Source organism: Porites lutea, chromosome 11 (genome assembly GCF_958299795.1).
Source record: "Porites lutea chromosome 11, jaPorLute2.1, whole genome shotgun sequence".
Lineage (NCBI taxonomy): Eukaryota > Metazoa > Cnidaria > Anthozoa > Scleractinia > Poritidae > Porites > Porites lutea.
The window spans coordinates 23423244-23440086 of record NC_133211.1 but is presented as its reverse complement, the minus strand read 5'-3'; the positions used below and the strand labels follow the sequence as shown (position 1 = coordinate 23440086).

Sequence of the window (16843 nt, the reverse complement as noted above, 5' to 3'; positions counted from 1 at the left end):
ATCTCGAATTTCGACGAAGTGAAAACGGCTCAAAGCAGGTTAGGATTAGACAATTTAGACCAACTGACTGGCAGTCCTAGTCCTCTGAGGAGCGGATGAATACAATTATGATGATCATATAATTATGGGGTTTGCCTTTTTTTTCTACAAAAAATAGAAAGTCTCGTCATGTATTCGAAATAAAAAGTGTTTTTTTTTAAAGAAGAAAGAAAAGGGGAAAAAAAATATTTCAGAGGGGGCACTCGGAGTTGAACCAAGGACCTCTCGATCTGCAGTCGAATGCTCTACCACTGAGCTATACCCCCGCTGCTTGCTAAAGTGTGCAAAAGTTAAGTACTTATACCACAAGACTTAGTCTAGTTCCAGTTTTCCGTGGTCTGTGAACTTTCGTCACGTGATCTCTCTTTCTCTCTGTAGGAAAGAGTCACGCAATCATCGTATCATGTAAACTGCTGCAGCCTTTTGAAAACATGGAGCCGGTATGTAATGACATTTCTCTAAAATAGTACATTAAGTAAGCTGAATAAGTAGAGTAAAAACCGTGGTGGCCGTGGATGTTTCAAGAATGTTGTTAATTTTGTCAGCTTAAGCCTCTAGGGAATGGAATATATACGATACGATCCTCCATATTTTGATCCTTGCGTAAAATAGGAAGGTGGAGTCCATTATTTTTCATTTTAGAGGGCCAAATACAGGCATAAGCTTTCTGAGTGAAGGTGATGCCCGAGACTTTATAATGTTGGGTAAAGAAGTTGTCTGGGTTGTGGAAATCCTAGTTAGTATCCCCATCTCAGATAGAGAAAATTCAAATTTGCAACCCTCGTTCATAGCTGAATTAATTTGTTTCAACATCTTGAGAAGGGGTGAATTGGGACGTTATGCACTCCACTGACACCCCTCTAATCCTAAAAGGCCCTGAGCTCGGGAGGGGGGGGGGGGGGTACTTCCAGAAAAATTGGGTGGGGGTGTGTGGCAGACTTCCTAAAAAACTGTACTTACCCTATTTCAGACCAAAATCTGTGATTTTCCCTACCCTATTTCAGACATGACCATTAAATCAATCAGCTTGTGACAAGCTGTTATGGCACGTACATGGTTGGCGTAAACATTAAGAGGGAAATGGTCTTATCGCCTAATGATGAAGAAGTAGCTGAAGTCTTCTAAAAAACATGCCCAATTCAAGACTAGAGTGCACAAACCATACCCTATTTCAGACCCAAATGACTAAAAAACCATACCCTTTAGTGCCGCACATACCTATATAGCCTATATAAGGGAGTACCTCCCCAGGGCCCGGACGAGGCGCTTTAAGAATGTTTGGGCAGGGGAATCATGATTGCATCTATACAAGACCTAAAGCAGTTCAGCTGAATTTTGCTCTCCTAAACTAGACTAAACTCCCAAAATCTCTCCCTATCCTTGAGTCGCCATTAATATTTGAGAAATTACTGAGGTTGATGCTGAACTGTCTTGCAGGTAAATTAAATTTTGTCAACTCCCAGTTTCCCTTGTACATTGCAGCCAATCTTCAAAGTAGGCTTAAACCAGAAAACTGTTAAAGCAGTGTAAACATCATGCAAATTGCTGTTTTTTTTAAATCAGCATCCCAAGGTACTGATCATTGGAAGTGGAGTGATTGGCCTTACTACTGCGTATCTGCTACTTGAAAAAGGGTTGGTTTGGTCACTTAACTTGTTCATTGTTAATGGAAACTAATTATGGGGATTAATTAGCAATCAGTTGGCTTTCTTTATGTTTTGCATCTTTTTTTTGCCACAAATTTTCAATGCAAACAAGGGCAGGTTTAGTGGTGGGGGAGAGGGGATCGCTCCCCCACTTTTCTGTGATATTTTATTTGTATTATTTTTAGCTCAGTAGACGTTCTGTGGATAAATATGAAAATGATTGATTGACTGATTGATTGATTGATTGATTTTTAAGGAATTCTCAGTAAAATAAATGGTACCTAGTATATACATCATCACAGAAATAGGGAACAGCAAAGAAATTAATCAACTGTTATGATGCACAATTTTTTAATTCATAGAGACTGTATCTGTGTTGCTTTCAAACCTATTGCTTGTTTTGATGTTGCCCTCCTCAGTTTGCTTATTGTACATCAGATGGAAGAAAAGAACATTAAACAATATATTTTGAGTAAATAATTAAATGGTTGGTTGTGGGAGTGGTGGGGATAACAGGGGTGGATGGAGGATTTTGTGATAGAAAGGGAATAGAGATATAATATACAGTGGCTATATGGGTGCAATTAAGTGCCCATCTGGACTGCGAACGTTGCACGGTTCTAGGGAGTTTTGGGCGCATGCTCCTGCACAAAAATTTTTGAGATTGAAGTTCTCTGAGATGCAATTTTAAAAGTGCAACCTGGGCACTTAAATTTAGCAAATGTGTGGATTCCATATTGAACATGTGATGCTGAAATATTTGATAAACCCCAAAAAGTGGGGCCTTGGCCTCCTGGGCCCATTCCTAAATCCGCCCTTGGATAACAGCTCTTTTATTTGACCAACAGCTTTGGTGTGATCATTGTAGCTAAAGAATTTCCATCTATCCGTCGCTTGCCCAAGATTGCCTCTGAAGCAGCTGGAGCACTATGGGTTCCTCCACCGATGATGAACTCACATAGAGTTGCATTAGAACGTCCAGATTTACTAGAAACATATAAGGTCTCCATTTTCATTTATTTCGACTAATATGTAGCCTCAGAATAAAATAGCTGACATTTTGCTATGCCACCTCTGGTTTACCCATGAAATGACTACTACCAAGATTCGGGTACTGCTTCTGATTGGTCAAATCAAATTTTCAGCCGTTCAGAAGCACTACCCAGATCTGTGTAGTGTCGCATGAGTATCGTGCAAGAGTATAGCTCATTTCTCAGACTTCATTTCATAGGTAAACCAAAGGTGGCATTAAAAAATGTTGGCTGTTTTCTCAGGCTAATTAATATGAGGTTCCAGGAAATATCTTAATGTTCACCCCATGGAGGGTCAAGTGGAAATTCTGAGCAGTGGCTGGTGGTCCAGTCCTTTAATGCCAAAAATTTAAAAGGAATGTATGACACTGAACTAGAGTGGAACTTTTATAGGGGTTGGGAGATTTAAAGCCAAAAAACCCTCACTGATCAGAAATAATTATAATACAACAACACAATTTTATATTATTTTAAAATACTGGTCAACCAGAATGGTTATTTCTAATTTGATAAAATTAATTAGATTGAATTAAATTAAATTAATGAAATTTATTTCTTAATTAAACAAAAAATACGTCCAATAATGTTAGCCCTCCAGAATATGAGCCCTCTAGCTCCAATCATTAGATCCCGGGAAATAAGCACCCCTCTGAATTCAATCTATTTTGAACTTTTGAAGGTAAATTAAAATTAAAAACCGCTAAATGCAGAAGGAATATTCATTTATCAGAAAGCAGTTATATATACCTTAATTGTCTCAAAGTGCCTCTGGTTATAAGCTCTCTTGGATTTAAGCCCCTCAGTTTATAAGCTGTCCTAAAACCCATTAGAAAGATGTACTGTAAGTCCTCTGTTAAGCCTCCCCTCTCTAATAAGCCCCTCACTGTGGTACCTGAGATTTCACTTTAATATAAAAATAATGATTCACATCTCTTGACTACTAAAAAGGGTTTAAAATCAAGTAGCAGACACCATGCAAATCACAGTATATTGAGTGAGTTTGTGGAAGGGGGGAGGGGGTGATTGAAGATATCAAGTTGACTTTAATTTATTTTATACATTCAATCTTCAGAGATGGTCAGCTTATGGTGAAGAAAGGTATACACCACTTACTGCAGATGCTAAAATCACCGGTGTTTACTTGAGGGAAGTTGTGGCTGTTCTTCCAGAAGAGGTAGTCAACTATGTCGTGGTTATTTATTTATTATTTATTTATTTTTAAATAGTTAATATTATTTATTTATCTACTCTAATAAAATTATTTTTTCAAGCATTAATGCCCTATTGTTCCCTTAGTTTTTCTCTTGAAAACATTCTAAAATTCTTATCTGAATCACTATTTTTTTTGTACTGAGTACTGTATTAAACTAACAGAATTAATGCCAGGGGGAATACACTCTGGATATCAAGGTTAGTGACAGTGGTGATTGAATGGGGACAAAAATATAAAACCCCCCAAAAATCCTTGGGCTTCCAACAAAGTCCAAAAAATTCCTAGACACAGAAAAATTTACAACCCTAAAAACATGCCATCTTGAATTTCCGAGCCCTAAAAATTTTCAGAAAGCATTAAATAAAACACTGGCAATAAAACAGTGTTATGTCATTAAATGCTTCTGATTGTTTATACCCCAAAAAATCCCTACTTCATTCAATCTGCCCAAAAACTTTCTACCCAAAAAAATCCAGGAATTGAAAATTTCAAACCCAATAAAATCGTTCAATCATCCCCGTCACTTGAAATGTGGAGTACACCCCCCCCCCCCCCCCCCCCCCACTGGGAATTAACGTCACTCTCTTAACTTTGGTTGTATTGTCTTGGGGCTGCAGTGCTTATTAATATTTCAGGGCAACACTTTTTTTTTCCCAAAAAATGTGGTGCTTATTTGAGGGTGCTGCTTATTCAGCAGTGGCACTTGCTACCTTTTCAATCAGGAATTAACGAATAATAATTAGTCTATTTATATTATTAATTAGTCACAGTTGACATATTATTTTGTTTTGTTTTTGTTAGGTAGACCAAGCTACTTTAAAACAGTACAAACAGCTAAGAGGATTTAGGCAGTCCCCTTTGCTTCTAAAGGAAAAAGGTTATTATTCTTTTATTTAAGTATTGACACTGAGTGTAATATTTATTAGTTTTAACTTGCAGAGAGTAATTTTCATTTGAATGGTGTCTTGAAAATAGTCTTTAATGACTATATTGCTGATTAACTATTAAAGTGTCACCAGTTTTCTAGCACAGTCCTACCAAACTTTTTGGTCAAAATTATGTTCTTCTTGTGAAACAAAGTTCACCGGAATTTGATAAGGTGTAAGAATCACTTAGTACAGTCTTTTCCACCCCTCGTTTATTTTGTGTTTTTCCAAACTCTCTAACCACAGAGTGGTCAAGTGTTAGTCATTTTAATATCAGTTTTAGGGGTTAATTGTTATTAAAAAAAATGTGGTGTGCTTTGTCAGGCAGTGTTTCAAAATTAAATGGTTGATACAATAATAATAATATTAATAATAATTAATTAATAATTATTAATGCCAAAATTTTTTGCCACTTATTAATTAAAGTATGGTGATCCAATTCTTGACCAGGCTTGAGTGACTCAGTCATTGGAAGGAAAGAAGATGTCTTTTCATTTGTTGGTCCAGTTATTGATTCACCAAAATTTGGAACATGGCTAATGCAGCAAGTATGTAGTGTTGACTATTGACCAAATCATATTATGTCTTGTGTGTTTTTTGTCCTGTTCCTAAGTCAAAATGATATTCAAGTTAGGGTAAATTAGTTATTTCAGCCCAGTTTGATTATCAAATGATATCTCTTAAGCCCAATTATTTTTGATCATGAGGAGAAATTCTTTGACTTTAATTTCTCCAGGCAGAACTATTTCTGAATTTCTCAATCAGTAGTCATAATAAATGCTGCATAGGAAAATATGGTCTTTATGATAATTTTCTCCAAAAAAAAGAAAACAAACCATATCTGTAACATTGTTCTGAAAGCAGTAAATGCGTCAGTATTTATTGTTTCCACTAACAGTGTAGTCTGCATAGTATGGTGATTCCCAATCTCCTCACAGTTTCACTGCCCTCTACTCACCCACCTTGGCTTGTTTGTGCGCCCGACCAAAACCGCCATTCTGTGCAGGCTGCTAACAGTGACTCATAAGTGCTGCCGTGGAGTGCAGAGGATTTTTTATGTGTGCCCTTGATTTCAGTTAAGTTTTGTAGTTATATTTTACCATGCAAATTGCTCTTGTCTAATGAAGAATCAAATATGAACTTGACAGATCAAGGCATCATGTGATTATGTTACAAATCTGGCAAAGGTTTAATTACCCATGCTCTGGAATGACACTGATAGCAATGACTGCCGATGAATAACCAACAGCAACCAACAGACAATAAAGCGACTTCTTTAATAAATTGTTTTCTTTTCCGTCTAGACACTTCATGCCTTGTTTTAAAGGCTTTGTTTTCTGAATGCGTCAGACCCCTTGGGGGACTGCTTCTTACCCAGGCTTGTAACCAATGAGCATTGGACAATATACTTTACAGACCTCCAAACTCTAACGAATCTGCCGTGAGTCTCACGGTTTTTTAACTTTTCTCACGGTCTCACGACAAGACCCCCAATCTCACGAATTTCCAGGAAATATCATTCGGAAATGAAAATTGTTACCTTGCTGAATAAAAACGGAAATTTCGCGGGGAATGCTAGTGCCTGTTTAAGCCTTGATGGAGCTTTGTAACATTTTAGCCATGACCCAACTGAATGAAGTTGGCTTATCGAAAAGAAAAAATGCGGCATCTAATTTGTTACAGGAGGGACCCAAGTAAAGCAGGGTAATATTTAAATAAACAGTTATAATTAATTTCCCCAATGGAAAAACGCTTCGTTTAATCTTGATCGGAATAAAATACTTTTTGTAGAATCTCCCGATTTTTTTACACGAGTCTCCAGATTTTACTCTATCAGGGTTTGCAGGTCTGTATTTTACCAGATTTGTAGCACAATCACATGACGTGATCAGGATGATACTTCAAGCGGACAAATTCAAATTCGATTCTTCTGTAAACGAAGGTGATGCAGGCTGTGAATTGTAAAATTCAACTGGAATCACACATAACTCCCAAACATCCTGTGTGCTTAAAAAGTTAGTGTACGCTTGTGACAAAAAATACCCTTATGTATGATTTGGAAAATGTGTTGTTATCTCGCGGCAGTGCATAAGAAAAGGAGCTCACCTCATCCTAGGAGCAATCAGAGGACTGTTAATAGAACAGGCAGAGATTCTAAAGATGGCATATGGGGTTCAGTTTATTGTCAATTGCTCAGGACTGGGTTCTGTTGAACTGGCAGGAGATAATGAGATGTTTCCTGTTAGAGGTACGCACTAACGGTGTCACCCCCGACTGTATTTAATATGGTTTTAACCTCTAGAGAGTTCGCGCTCTCGGTTTTAAACGTCATTGTTCCTGCTCCATCTCATTCAAATTGTTATTAATATGTTAGCGATTTCCAGATCATAATCAATTCGCGTTTTCTAAACATTTTTGGCGATTGTTCCAACTTGCCTGAACTGCCGAATTCACGGGTGAACTTCCTGGAGTGGGGACCTCACTCAAATTTGAAAATAATGACAGAGAAAAATTTGTCCTGGTGTGTGTTCGTCCTCCATAAAACGTATCACGTGGTAGGCATGCAGTGACGGCTAAGAAAAAGCTTCCGATGCCGTCGTCGTTGTCGTTTGCAAAACTCCTTCCTAAGCAAGCTCCCAGACCCTCTTTTTAAAATAGCACAGGTACGTTTGGAAAAAATGCGGCAAGAGAAATTGAGGATTTTCTTCATGTACAGGTCCGTTACCGGACAGGTTTCAGTGTGGTGCAAGTTCCAATGCTTTTTGTGGTCAATATTTTTACCCATCAACTTTTAGATCCACTGACAAATACTAGACGATCGGATTGTTCTAAATGCGTATGAGATTTGAGTTTTGCTTTTCCCTTTTCCAGGTGCACTTTTGAAAGCAAAAAATGATGGTACCCTTTTCCCTAAGATTGACTTTTGTGCCGAGGGAAGGTGGACTAGTTTTGGAGAGGATGAGGCTGGTCAGCAAGTTCTTGGCCATCCATACATTTTCACGAGAGGTATCTAACCGTTAAGAGAATCTGCATTAATGCATAATAAAATTGTTATACTGTTCCTGTAGGTGCACTCTTAAGAGCCAGAAAAATGATGGCACTTATTTCCCAAAGGTTGACTGTTGTGTTGACTAGCTTTGGACAAGATAAGGCTGGCCAAGAAATATTTGATCATGTGTATCTTTTTCCTAAGGTACGCTCGAACTCAGAAATGCAAATAAAATTTCTCTCTTGAGAGGACATATTTCCGGCATCTGTTAACGCTGCCTAATCACTCTTAGTCATGATGACAAGTGAAAAAGAGACCCACACGATTTATACTTGTCTAACTGTATCCAACTACAATAAAAAAAACCAACAGAAAATGTTCCTAAAAAGTGGAATAGGTCCTTATGTGACGTTGGCAATTCTGAACGGTCATCATTTCCAAGACTGAGCGCACACCTGAGACTGTCGGTGCCCTAATGGTCAGATCACTCTATGCCGTTTGCAAGAAACGTGATGTTTAATATCTGTGTTAGACAATCATAGAACGACTACAGAATTCAATCGTCTCGTTTAAAGTAGCTAATTAGCTAAGAACATTGACTACGTTAAATAAAGGTTATTGTGTTGTATTGTATTGTTATCGCTTGTCTCTCGATAGTCACTGCTTTGTTGTTGTTTTGCAATCAATAACAAAGTGACTAGATGGTTTGACATGCAGGTCTTTACGGCCGAACAAGCACACGCGCTCCCTATGGAAATATCAGTCAGGTGAAATATCACCTGACTTTAGTGTCACTTAGGGCTTTTATTTTTTTTTAATAATAAATTACTCTTTTTACTGATTATTATTATTAGTATTAATATCATCATCATCATCAACATTATGATTATGATTACGATTAGTATTGTTATCAGTGAGTTTACGCAAGAGGACGGCAGGAAGAAGAGCAAGACAAAACGCTCGTGTGTGACAAACGTGACAGGGCTATTACTCAGTGATTACTTGCGTGGTTTTTCGTGATCTTCACTTAACATTTTTCTGAAGATCAGTTTAATTGAAAGTGAAGTTTGGCAAAGAGTTATTTCGAACAAAGTTATCGTCACGCTTTTCACACAAGGTGTCCCTTCTTCTTTCCTCTCCCGTCCTCTTGCGTAAGTTCATCATCATCGTCAGAAACGACCATCACTGAAGACGTTTTTTTTCGCCGTTTGAATAAATACGTTACTATTGTATATTTGACCTGACTATCAACAGGTCAAGACCATATTATGCTTGGATCTTTGACACAGCCAAACAGTTCTGACCACAATGTGCCTTTTTCGGCTCCATACGTTCAATCCATGCTGACGAAGTGTAAGGACCTCTGTCCTCGCCTCCATGCACTAAAGGATAGTGACTTACAAGTTACTGTAGGAATACGTCCAGGAAGAGAGCAAATCAGAGTTGAACAGGACCCTGAGGATTCAACTGTTTTCCACAACTATGGCCATTACCGATGGGGAATGACGTTAAATTGGGGCAGTGCAGCTGACATCGTTAATCTTATTGACAAGGAATTAAAGACAAATTTTAGGCAAAGCCAACTGACAACAAACAAACGCTTACATTTGGCCAAGCTTTAAAGCTTGTTGTTCTAATAGATTGTGTAGCATGATTTGTAAGCGTTTAGACTAAGAAATAACGCTATATAAATCGGTATAGCTTCTCCTTATAGTATTATTACATATTGATTAATAGCACGGATGAGAGGAAGACTTTTTTAACCTAAACCGTGCCCCTGTTTCCTAGCATTCTTTAGCAGGTGTCTAGTAATTACAGGCTTTGTCTGTTTTATATCGGGTTTGGCAACAAAGTAAGAAAACCAGCTTATATTTGGAGGGGCGATTTAACGGAGGGTTTTTTGCGTTACGAGTTCGGGGGGCTTATATTTGGAGGGGCTTATTTTCGGAATTTTACAGTATACACGTTTCGGCAATTCAAGAGTTTGGTTGCTTTTTGTTTCCTTCTTTTTGTTAAAAATAAATTGGAGCGGAGGTAAGGATACTTTTGCTAATTCTTTACTACGCATAACATCTAGATGTTTCATCGTCAGTTATACATTCTAAATATAGTCAGTGCTCCCTAGTTTTCGTACTGAAAAGGCATTATATTTTTTGATATTTTGCCACAGGTGTGCCAAGAATTTGCGGTTGCAACTCTTTCCTCCGTAGAGGCCCGCCGCGCGCTCGCTATTTTATTATTGGAATACCTGGCGTAGAGCCTCTGCAGAAGATAGAGTGGTTGCAAAGGCAAACAAACTTAATCATAAAAAACTGTTTAACCAATTTTTGCTGCCATTTGTTTTTGTTTACTGATAAAACTTCACTTTCTCTGACAAACAAGCTGGCCAATCAGCGCGCTCGAAAAGCACTATTCACTCTTGTGATATATCCTAATTAGGCTAAATAGAGCTATTGAATAGCGTAGCGCGCGAATGATGTCAGAGTCACTACTTTGCAATTTTTGTCTGAGTTTTGTCATTTTTCTCATTTTTATGACAAAAGACAGACAAACATTACATTTTAATGACAAAAGTTACACAAAAGTGAGGAATTCGCTTATGTTAATTTCAGTTTGTTTGTCTGAGTTTCTGGTCTATAAATAGTAACTGCGCGCAATGCTATTGATATATAATTGTGAGTAAAAATATTTTCATTTTAATTCTTTTTAAATACATTAATGAAAACAGAATGCTTAATTTCATGGGGAATCGCAAATTTAAATATTTATGACTTTGTTTCTTGTAGAGTTAATCCTGATGAAAATTTTTCGAATTCCTTGGCTTAAAATGCTGCAATTTCTTTTAGAAAGTTTATGCCTCAAAGAGGTGTATTTCTTGTCACTGAGTAAATCTGGTATAAAATGAATTTGTTTTGCCAATTGACACTCACTGAATGGTCCTTTTCGAAAAGCACCGGATTTGTATCTGTTGAAGTTTTATCAGAAATATATTCCAGCGAGCAACAAAATTGGGACTTGTCAAATAAACGGTCCGTCACGGTAAACGAGTCAAAAAGTCCACTTTTATTCTAATCAAGTGAACTTGTTTTGGCGGGCAAAGCAAGCAAAGCGAAGGGGAGGTAATTTTAAAATACGTGAGTAGTGCCAGCCTAGATCACGTATGAAGGACGTACAAGTAATGTCGTTTGTCAGTAAAACGCGGGTTGGTGTCTGTCTTTTTTAAAAAGAATGTTGTTTTAGGGTAATTTAACCATAAAACTAACCCTACAACAGCATTCTTAAAAAAAAAGAAAAGAAAAGAAAAAAGAAAGAAAAAAGAAACCCCGGCCCCGATCCCGCGTTTTACTGACGACCCCTTCTGTGGTTCAAATATGGGAAGGAAATGACATTGGACCCGCTTAGATTTGTTAAGCTTTTTGCCATCTCAAAAGACGAGGTATTAGCCTAGTTGACGAAACAATTCAATTTCCCAACTTCCTCTTTTGAACTATACATCAGCAGCATTTTCACTTGTCCTTTTAAAAAAACGTCATTAAAGTTGGCTGCAGGGCAAAGGGCTCCGTGACCTTTCTCGATTTGTCTCCGGAACTGAAGACATTATCTTCTTCCTTCAAATCCATATTTTCAGCGGCTCTAACGGATAACAGTATTACCTTTTAAAATGAACTGCCAACAACGCAAACGTTAATTTTTTGTTTAATTTTTATTTATTTCCTTATTTTTCTCCACGACTCCCTTTGATCGCTCACAATGTCTTTGAAACTGGTCTGTAAGTTTAGGTACGTGCAATCCGTATCCGACACTCACAGAAAAAAGCTACCTGACTAGAATACGAAAAAAGTAGTCAATTATATGCCTCTTGCTTTTAATCGTGGAAATTCTACAATTCCCAGTGTCAGCAGTTATATATTGCGAGATATCCATGCTCGAATGAACTTTCCTAAACGGGGACACGTGCTATGCATTTCCTGAACAATTACGCACATTAGTACCGCATTCGATATATTCCTCAGCTGAAACACGTAGCTACTAATGTTGTATTTATTTTTTGACAATGTGTATATAGAAGTAGCACGTATATGAATGAGCAAGCATTTTTGAAGTAAACGAACAGAGTGAGGCATCGCGCTCTGTTCAGGTGTCTTTAAAAAATTGTTTTGTCCGCGTGGAACAGAGTGCGGTTGCATAAAATTTTAAGACATGGCCTTAAACATTTCTACAGTCCCTACCTACTCAAAAACCCTGACAGTGAGTATTTTCTTGACATAGTGTTATATTCAGTGATTTTTATAACCCTTATTATAAGTTTACGCGATTCTTTTTATCCCTTCTTTTAGTTAGAAACATGTAATATATATTGATACTAGCTTTCTAGTGAATGGCAGGAACCTATCGTGAATGGTTATTTGATATCAAAGAATATTAACCTTTTCCCGAAATATTGCGCCACACCTACGCGGAGTTTCAAAAATCATTGAAGCCCACTAAATAGTGACTAATAGTTCTTTTAAGAATTACTTCTATTTCGCTTTGAAGAGAACAAGATTAACGCTTTTCTTTTGAAACTAACTGCAGTTTTTTAGATCGGTATCAAGAGAAACGCTGACAAGTTTTCAAAAGGGGGTCAAAAAATAGTTGCGTTTAGTACCACAAGTATAAGTAAGTTCAGTGTAAGATTTAGTCCGTTCTACTCGGCATCAACGACTTAAGAATAACAAATGCATTCATGGAGCTTATCTGGCTTGAATTCCTCCAACTCAACTGAGTTGACGTCTTACAATGATTGTCTTCTGTGTAACTTTCAGATCTGATCTGTGGTTACCGCATGAAGTAAACGGCGTCAAGTTTTAATTCAGAAATTAAAATCACAAGGATTCAATTAAAGGGGAGGAGGGACTTTTCTAACGGCTAATGCTTGTTCATTACAATTTTCCTCCATCTATACAAAAATTGATAGCAGTACTTGTTTTATACAGCGTCGCAGATCTCCTCGCGTCCTTGTTATCGGTGCTGGAGTAATTGGACTGACATGCGCACTTCAACTCCTGGAACGAGGGTAAGTTATGGTTATTTGAACCCAGTTTAATTTCCTGCCAAAGATGATAAATAATTTCAATCGTTGAGAAATTAAGGCCTAAAAGTGCCTTACGGTGTCAACGTGCGAAAACAAAATGTTTCCTTGTTCCAAAAAAAGACGGTGACTCATATCCATGATTAACCGGAAACTTTAAGTTAAATGTTTTTCCTGGCTAAAATTCAGCGAAATCACTTCAGTCACCGTGACACAAGAGATTATCGCGGAAGACAAAGTGGAAATCATGACGCGTTGGTAATATAACAACTTCATGATCGGACTTTGCCTACTTGTCTGGCGACAAGGAGGAAACAATATTTGTCTTATGGACCAGCGTGTTAAAAACCGTTCAGGAGGAGAGTAATTAACAGAGTCACATGACTCAAGACTGCCAAACAGTGTTTGAGAGGAGTTCCAAAAATATTAAACTGTTGGTAGTGCTTTGGAAGAGAATGGGAGCAAGATCGAGTTACATGAGAAGTGAAATTGCAATTTTCATGCAAATGTATACAGTAAAATTCCGATTACGCGAGCCAGCGGTTTTTTTGACTCCCGATTATTCAAACCAAAATTGACCGTCTTTTCAAAGTCAAATTTCTAGCAACTCGCTCAAAATTTCTTTATCCCTTAACGCAAAATATAAAATACGACAGGAGTTGTCGATCCCAGCCAACATCTATTCACATTTCTTCGAAAGAAATGTTTGTAATTGCCTCGAAAGTGAAGGATATGCATGTAACAAGCATGGTTTAAAGCATGTTAAATAGTTCTAACAGGAGCCCTTTATTGTCTTTATGAATGAAACAGCTGGTCCTTGGTCGCTGGCCTAACGCTGCCTGAATCATTCGGGCAGCGTGAAAGATATGCCTTTGTGCATGCGTAAAGATCTGCTACTTGCCGGTAGTGTAATGATAGTGCTTAGACTGGGTACCTAAAAGTCAGGTTGAACACCTCGTGATCATTGCACAACGCTATTTTCCATTTATTCGAATCAAGAGAGAATAACCTCTCTTGTTCGAATTTATTGGGCGCATTTTAAAAGACATAACCAGTTGCGCCTGGAAAAGAGTTGAGTAAAGGGTTTTGCACCGAAGTACAGAGATTAGCGTTAAGTACTCTTTAACACAGAATAGGTTTCAACCGAGAGTTGGTTTCAAATACTGTAATGAGCAATGCCATGTAAAGTCATCAAATATTAAAGTTGTCGTCTTGTAACTCTTAATGGTGTAATGGATACGGTGGTGCGGGTTCAATTCTTAAATACTCTGTTTTCTTCCACTTTCTTCTTTTTTTAATTTTAAACAAAGACAACAACCTGATTTGGGGGTATCCATTCAAGACCCAACCGTAACTGTCTTTTCAAAAATGCTTGACTAGTTTTTAGTAAGGAATGGTGTTGTTTATGTTTTTCTTGGTATTCTCCCCTCAGGTACAGAGTAACTGTTTTAGCAAAAGAGTTTGCCTCATCAGTCTCCGGTGAACTTATTACCTCTGAGATCGCTGGGGCGTTGTGGGAGTGGCCACCCGCCGTCTGTGGGGGTCACACAGACGAGGAGTCGTTGGACCGCGCCAAAGTTTGGTGCACAGAGAGTTACACCAAGTTCATAGAAATGGCCATGAAATCAGAAGAAACGGGGGTGTTTGTTCAACAGTCAGTTTTTTACTTTAAAAACAAAGTTGAAGATGTTCCCGAGCAGATGGAAAAGATGAATGAACTTCGTTACTTGCCAGGATTTGAACACGACTGCAGACTTATTGAAGAGACATGTGAGTATGTTCTAAAACTTCTGGAGCATATTATACTGATCTAAATCTGCTCTAGTAGCAGTACGCAGTGAGCCAAGAGGATTAAATGGATTATCACGTGACAGCTCGTCCATATATATATATATACCTTCCACCGCAGATATAAGTCAGTTAAGGAGGTGATATTGCTCACGTTTCTAGACAAGCGGCAGTGTTTCATTAAGATAACTCTGTCCTTTTAATTTATACTTGTATCATGATATACACGAAAGTCAATTGGCCATCTGCATGTCATTATCAAATGGCTGTATAACGCGCGGATTCAAATCTATGTAGCTCGCGCCACTGTTTTGAGCCTATTGTTTCATTGAAAGATAGCCACGTGTTGATACAGCTCGTTTTATGCTTGTCTCGCCCGCCACAGTCGCTTTTATATAGAGCTGATATTGATCATAACTTTTCTTTAATGACATAAGCTGAATTAACGGAAGCTTCGTTTTATAATCAGTGATATCAAGTAATGTCACACTAGCACATATTTTATAACAAATCGTGGGTTTATATTATATAGCAGGCAAACATTTTAATCGAATCGACAAAATGATTTACCGAAATGGGAGTGAACTCACGCAATACTCCGAAGTTTCTACCTGGTTTTATCATTCAGTTGAAACTGATTGGAGCCATGAAATTTTTAGTGGCTGCACCTAAGTGGCAAAATAATCAGCCAATCTTAAGATTTTGTTTTCTCTTTTCAGCTGTAAGCCTGGACACCGGAGTGGTTGATGCCTACCAACACATGGCGCCAATGGTTGATACAGTCACATTCTTGCAATGGCTTTATAACCAGTGCCAAGATAAGGGCTGTCGTTTTGTACAAGATGAGATTCATGGGCTGTTATCTGATCAGGCCGAATACTTGAAGGACAAATACAAAGCCCGACTCATTATTAACTGCTCTGGACTCAGTTCTATAGAACTAGCTGGCGATAATGAGGTCTACCCTTCAAGAGGTTAGAAAAGAAAATGTTACGTTAAAGTCATCTTATCGGAAAAGTTTTGTGTTCTCTCGGGGTAGGATTAAAAAATGTGTCATTTATGAGTATAGTAATGATACAAAAACACATTAAATTCACGCAACAAGAATATGTCTTCATTATGTTCGTTGAAATCGTCAAACCTGGCAAAAAGTGAGTAACTGTTTGACAGTCTGACCACTTCAAGGGAATGCTGCTTATATGGGTTCACTCAATGATCACACTACTTAATCAGGTTGAAAACACTGTTTTAACCCCTCCCCTTCGTGTACCCGGATGATAAAAACTGAGATCAAAGCAAAAACAACCTTAGTTAGTGTTCCTGTATTAACAGTATTAGTTGCCCTGACTAGCGATCTTTCTCATTCTTAGGTGCGATCCTTAAAGTCCGCAACGATGGGAGTTTGATGCCAAAGTTAACTCATTCCATGAGCCTCTCTTTTGTTAACAAAATCCAGGATATTGCACAGGAAGACCAAGATTTCATCTACATCTTACCTAGAAACGACGATAAACTTTGGCTTGGTGGCCTTGTGCAACCCAATCAGTGGGATAAAGATCTTACTATGGATTCTCCATCAGTCAGAAGAATGTTTGACAATGTCAAACAGTTCTACCCTCCGCTGGGTAACTATGGAGATGATGACGTTGAAGAAGTGCTGATAGGACTCCGACCTGCTCGTAAAGGTGGCAATATTCGTTTAGAATGGGATGCTGTCTCGCCTTCTGTTCTACACAACTATGGACACGGGGGTGCTGGGGTGACTCTCTCCTGGGGGTGTGCTAACGAAGTGTGCGCCATGGTGGACCACGCCTTAAAAAGGCATAAATTGATTTATATCTCAAAGCTGTAAATTACAGAGAGGATTTATTTAATTTAAAGAAAATATACGGACCAAAACATAATGAATATTGCTATGTATATAAACGATATTTTGTCCTGCAGGTCGGGTGAAAATAATTTTAGCCTAAACAAAAAAGCTTTTATTACTATTTATTCTTAAAAAACTTTCGACGATATTGTGGTACACTCTTTGTTCTTTTTACGGATTGAGCCTGGGCCGTTCTTGTTATCTGGGAAGTCTCAGCTTGGAAATTAAATGTTCTTACGGATGTTCTTCAATAACGGAAAACTGATAACT

At 38.0% G+C, this 16843-nt stretch overlaps 1 protein-coding gene and 1 non-coding gene across 2 annotated transcripts; one reads left to right on the top strand and one right to left on the bottom strand.

Moving 5' to 3' along the window:
• Positions 1 to 233: 233 nt before the first annotated feature.
• Trnac-gca (transfer RNA cysteine (anticodon GCA)) lies at positions 234 to 305 on the bottom strand. Its single transcript has one exon. It is a non-coding gene; the product is annotated as a tRNA-Cys (tRNA).
• Positions 306 to 426: 121 nt separating this feature from the next.
• On the top strand, positions 427 to 16602 carry LOC140953352 (uncharacterized). Its single transcript, XM_073402839.1, has 14 exons — positions 427 to 479; positions 1603 to 1673; positions 2534 to 2687; positions 3789 to 3890; positions 4731 to 4806; positions 5306 to 5403; positions 6941 to 7103; positions 7727 to 7861; positions 9099 to 9464; positions 12043 to 12092; positions 12821 to 12900; positions 14348 to 14685; positions 15423 to 15677; positions 16074 to 16602. Exons 1-14 carry the CDS (start codon positions 471 to 473, stop codon positions 16553 to 16555), a joined length of 2379 nt encoding a protein of 792 aa, XP_073258940.1. The 5' UTR covers positions 427 to 470; the 3' UTR covers positions 16556 to 16602.
• The last annotated feature ends 241 nt before the right edge of the window (positions 16603 to 16843 follow it).

Coding starts and splice junctions, on each gene's coding strand:
- LOC140953352 (XM_073402839.1), top strand. Junction 7,104..7,726: donor TGAGATGTTTCCTGTTAGAG/GTACGCACTAAC, acceptor TCCCTTTTCCAG/GTGCACTTTTGAAAGCAAAA. Junction 15,678..16,073: donor TGAGGTCTACCCTTCAAGAG/GTTAGAAAAGAA, acceptor TCTCATTCTTAG/GTGCGATCCTTAAAGTCCGC.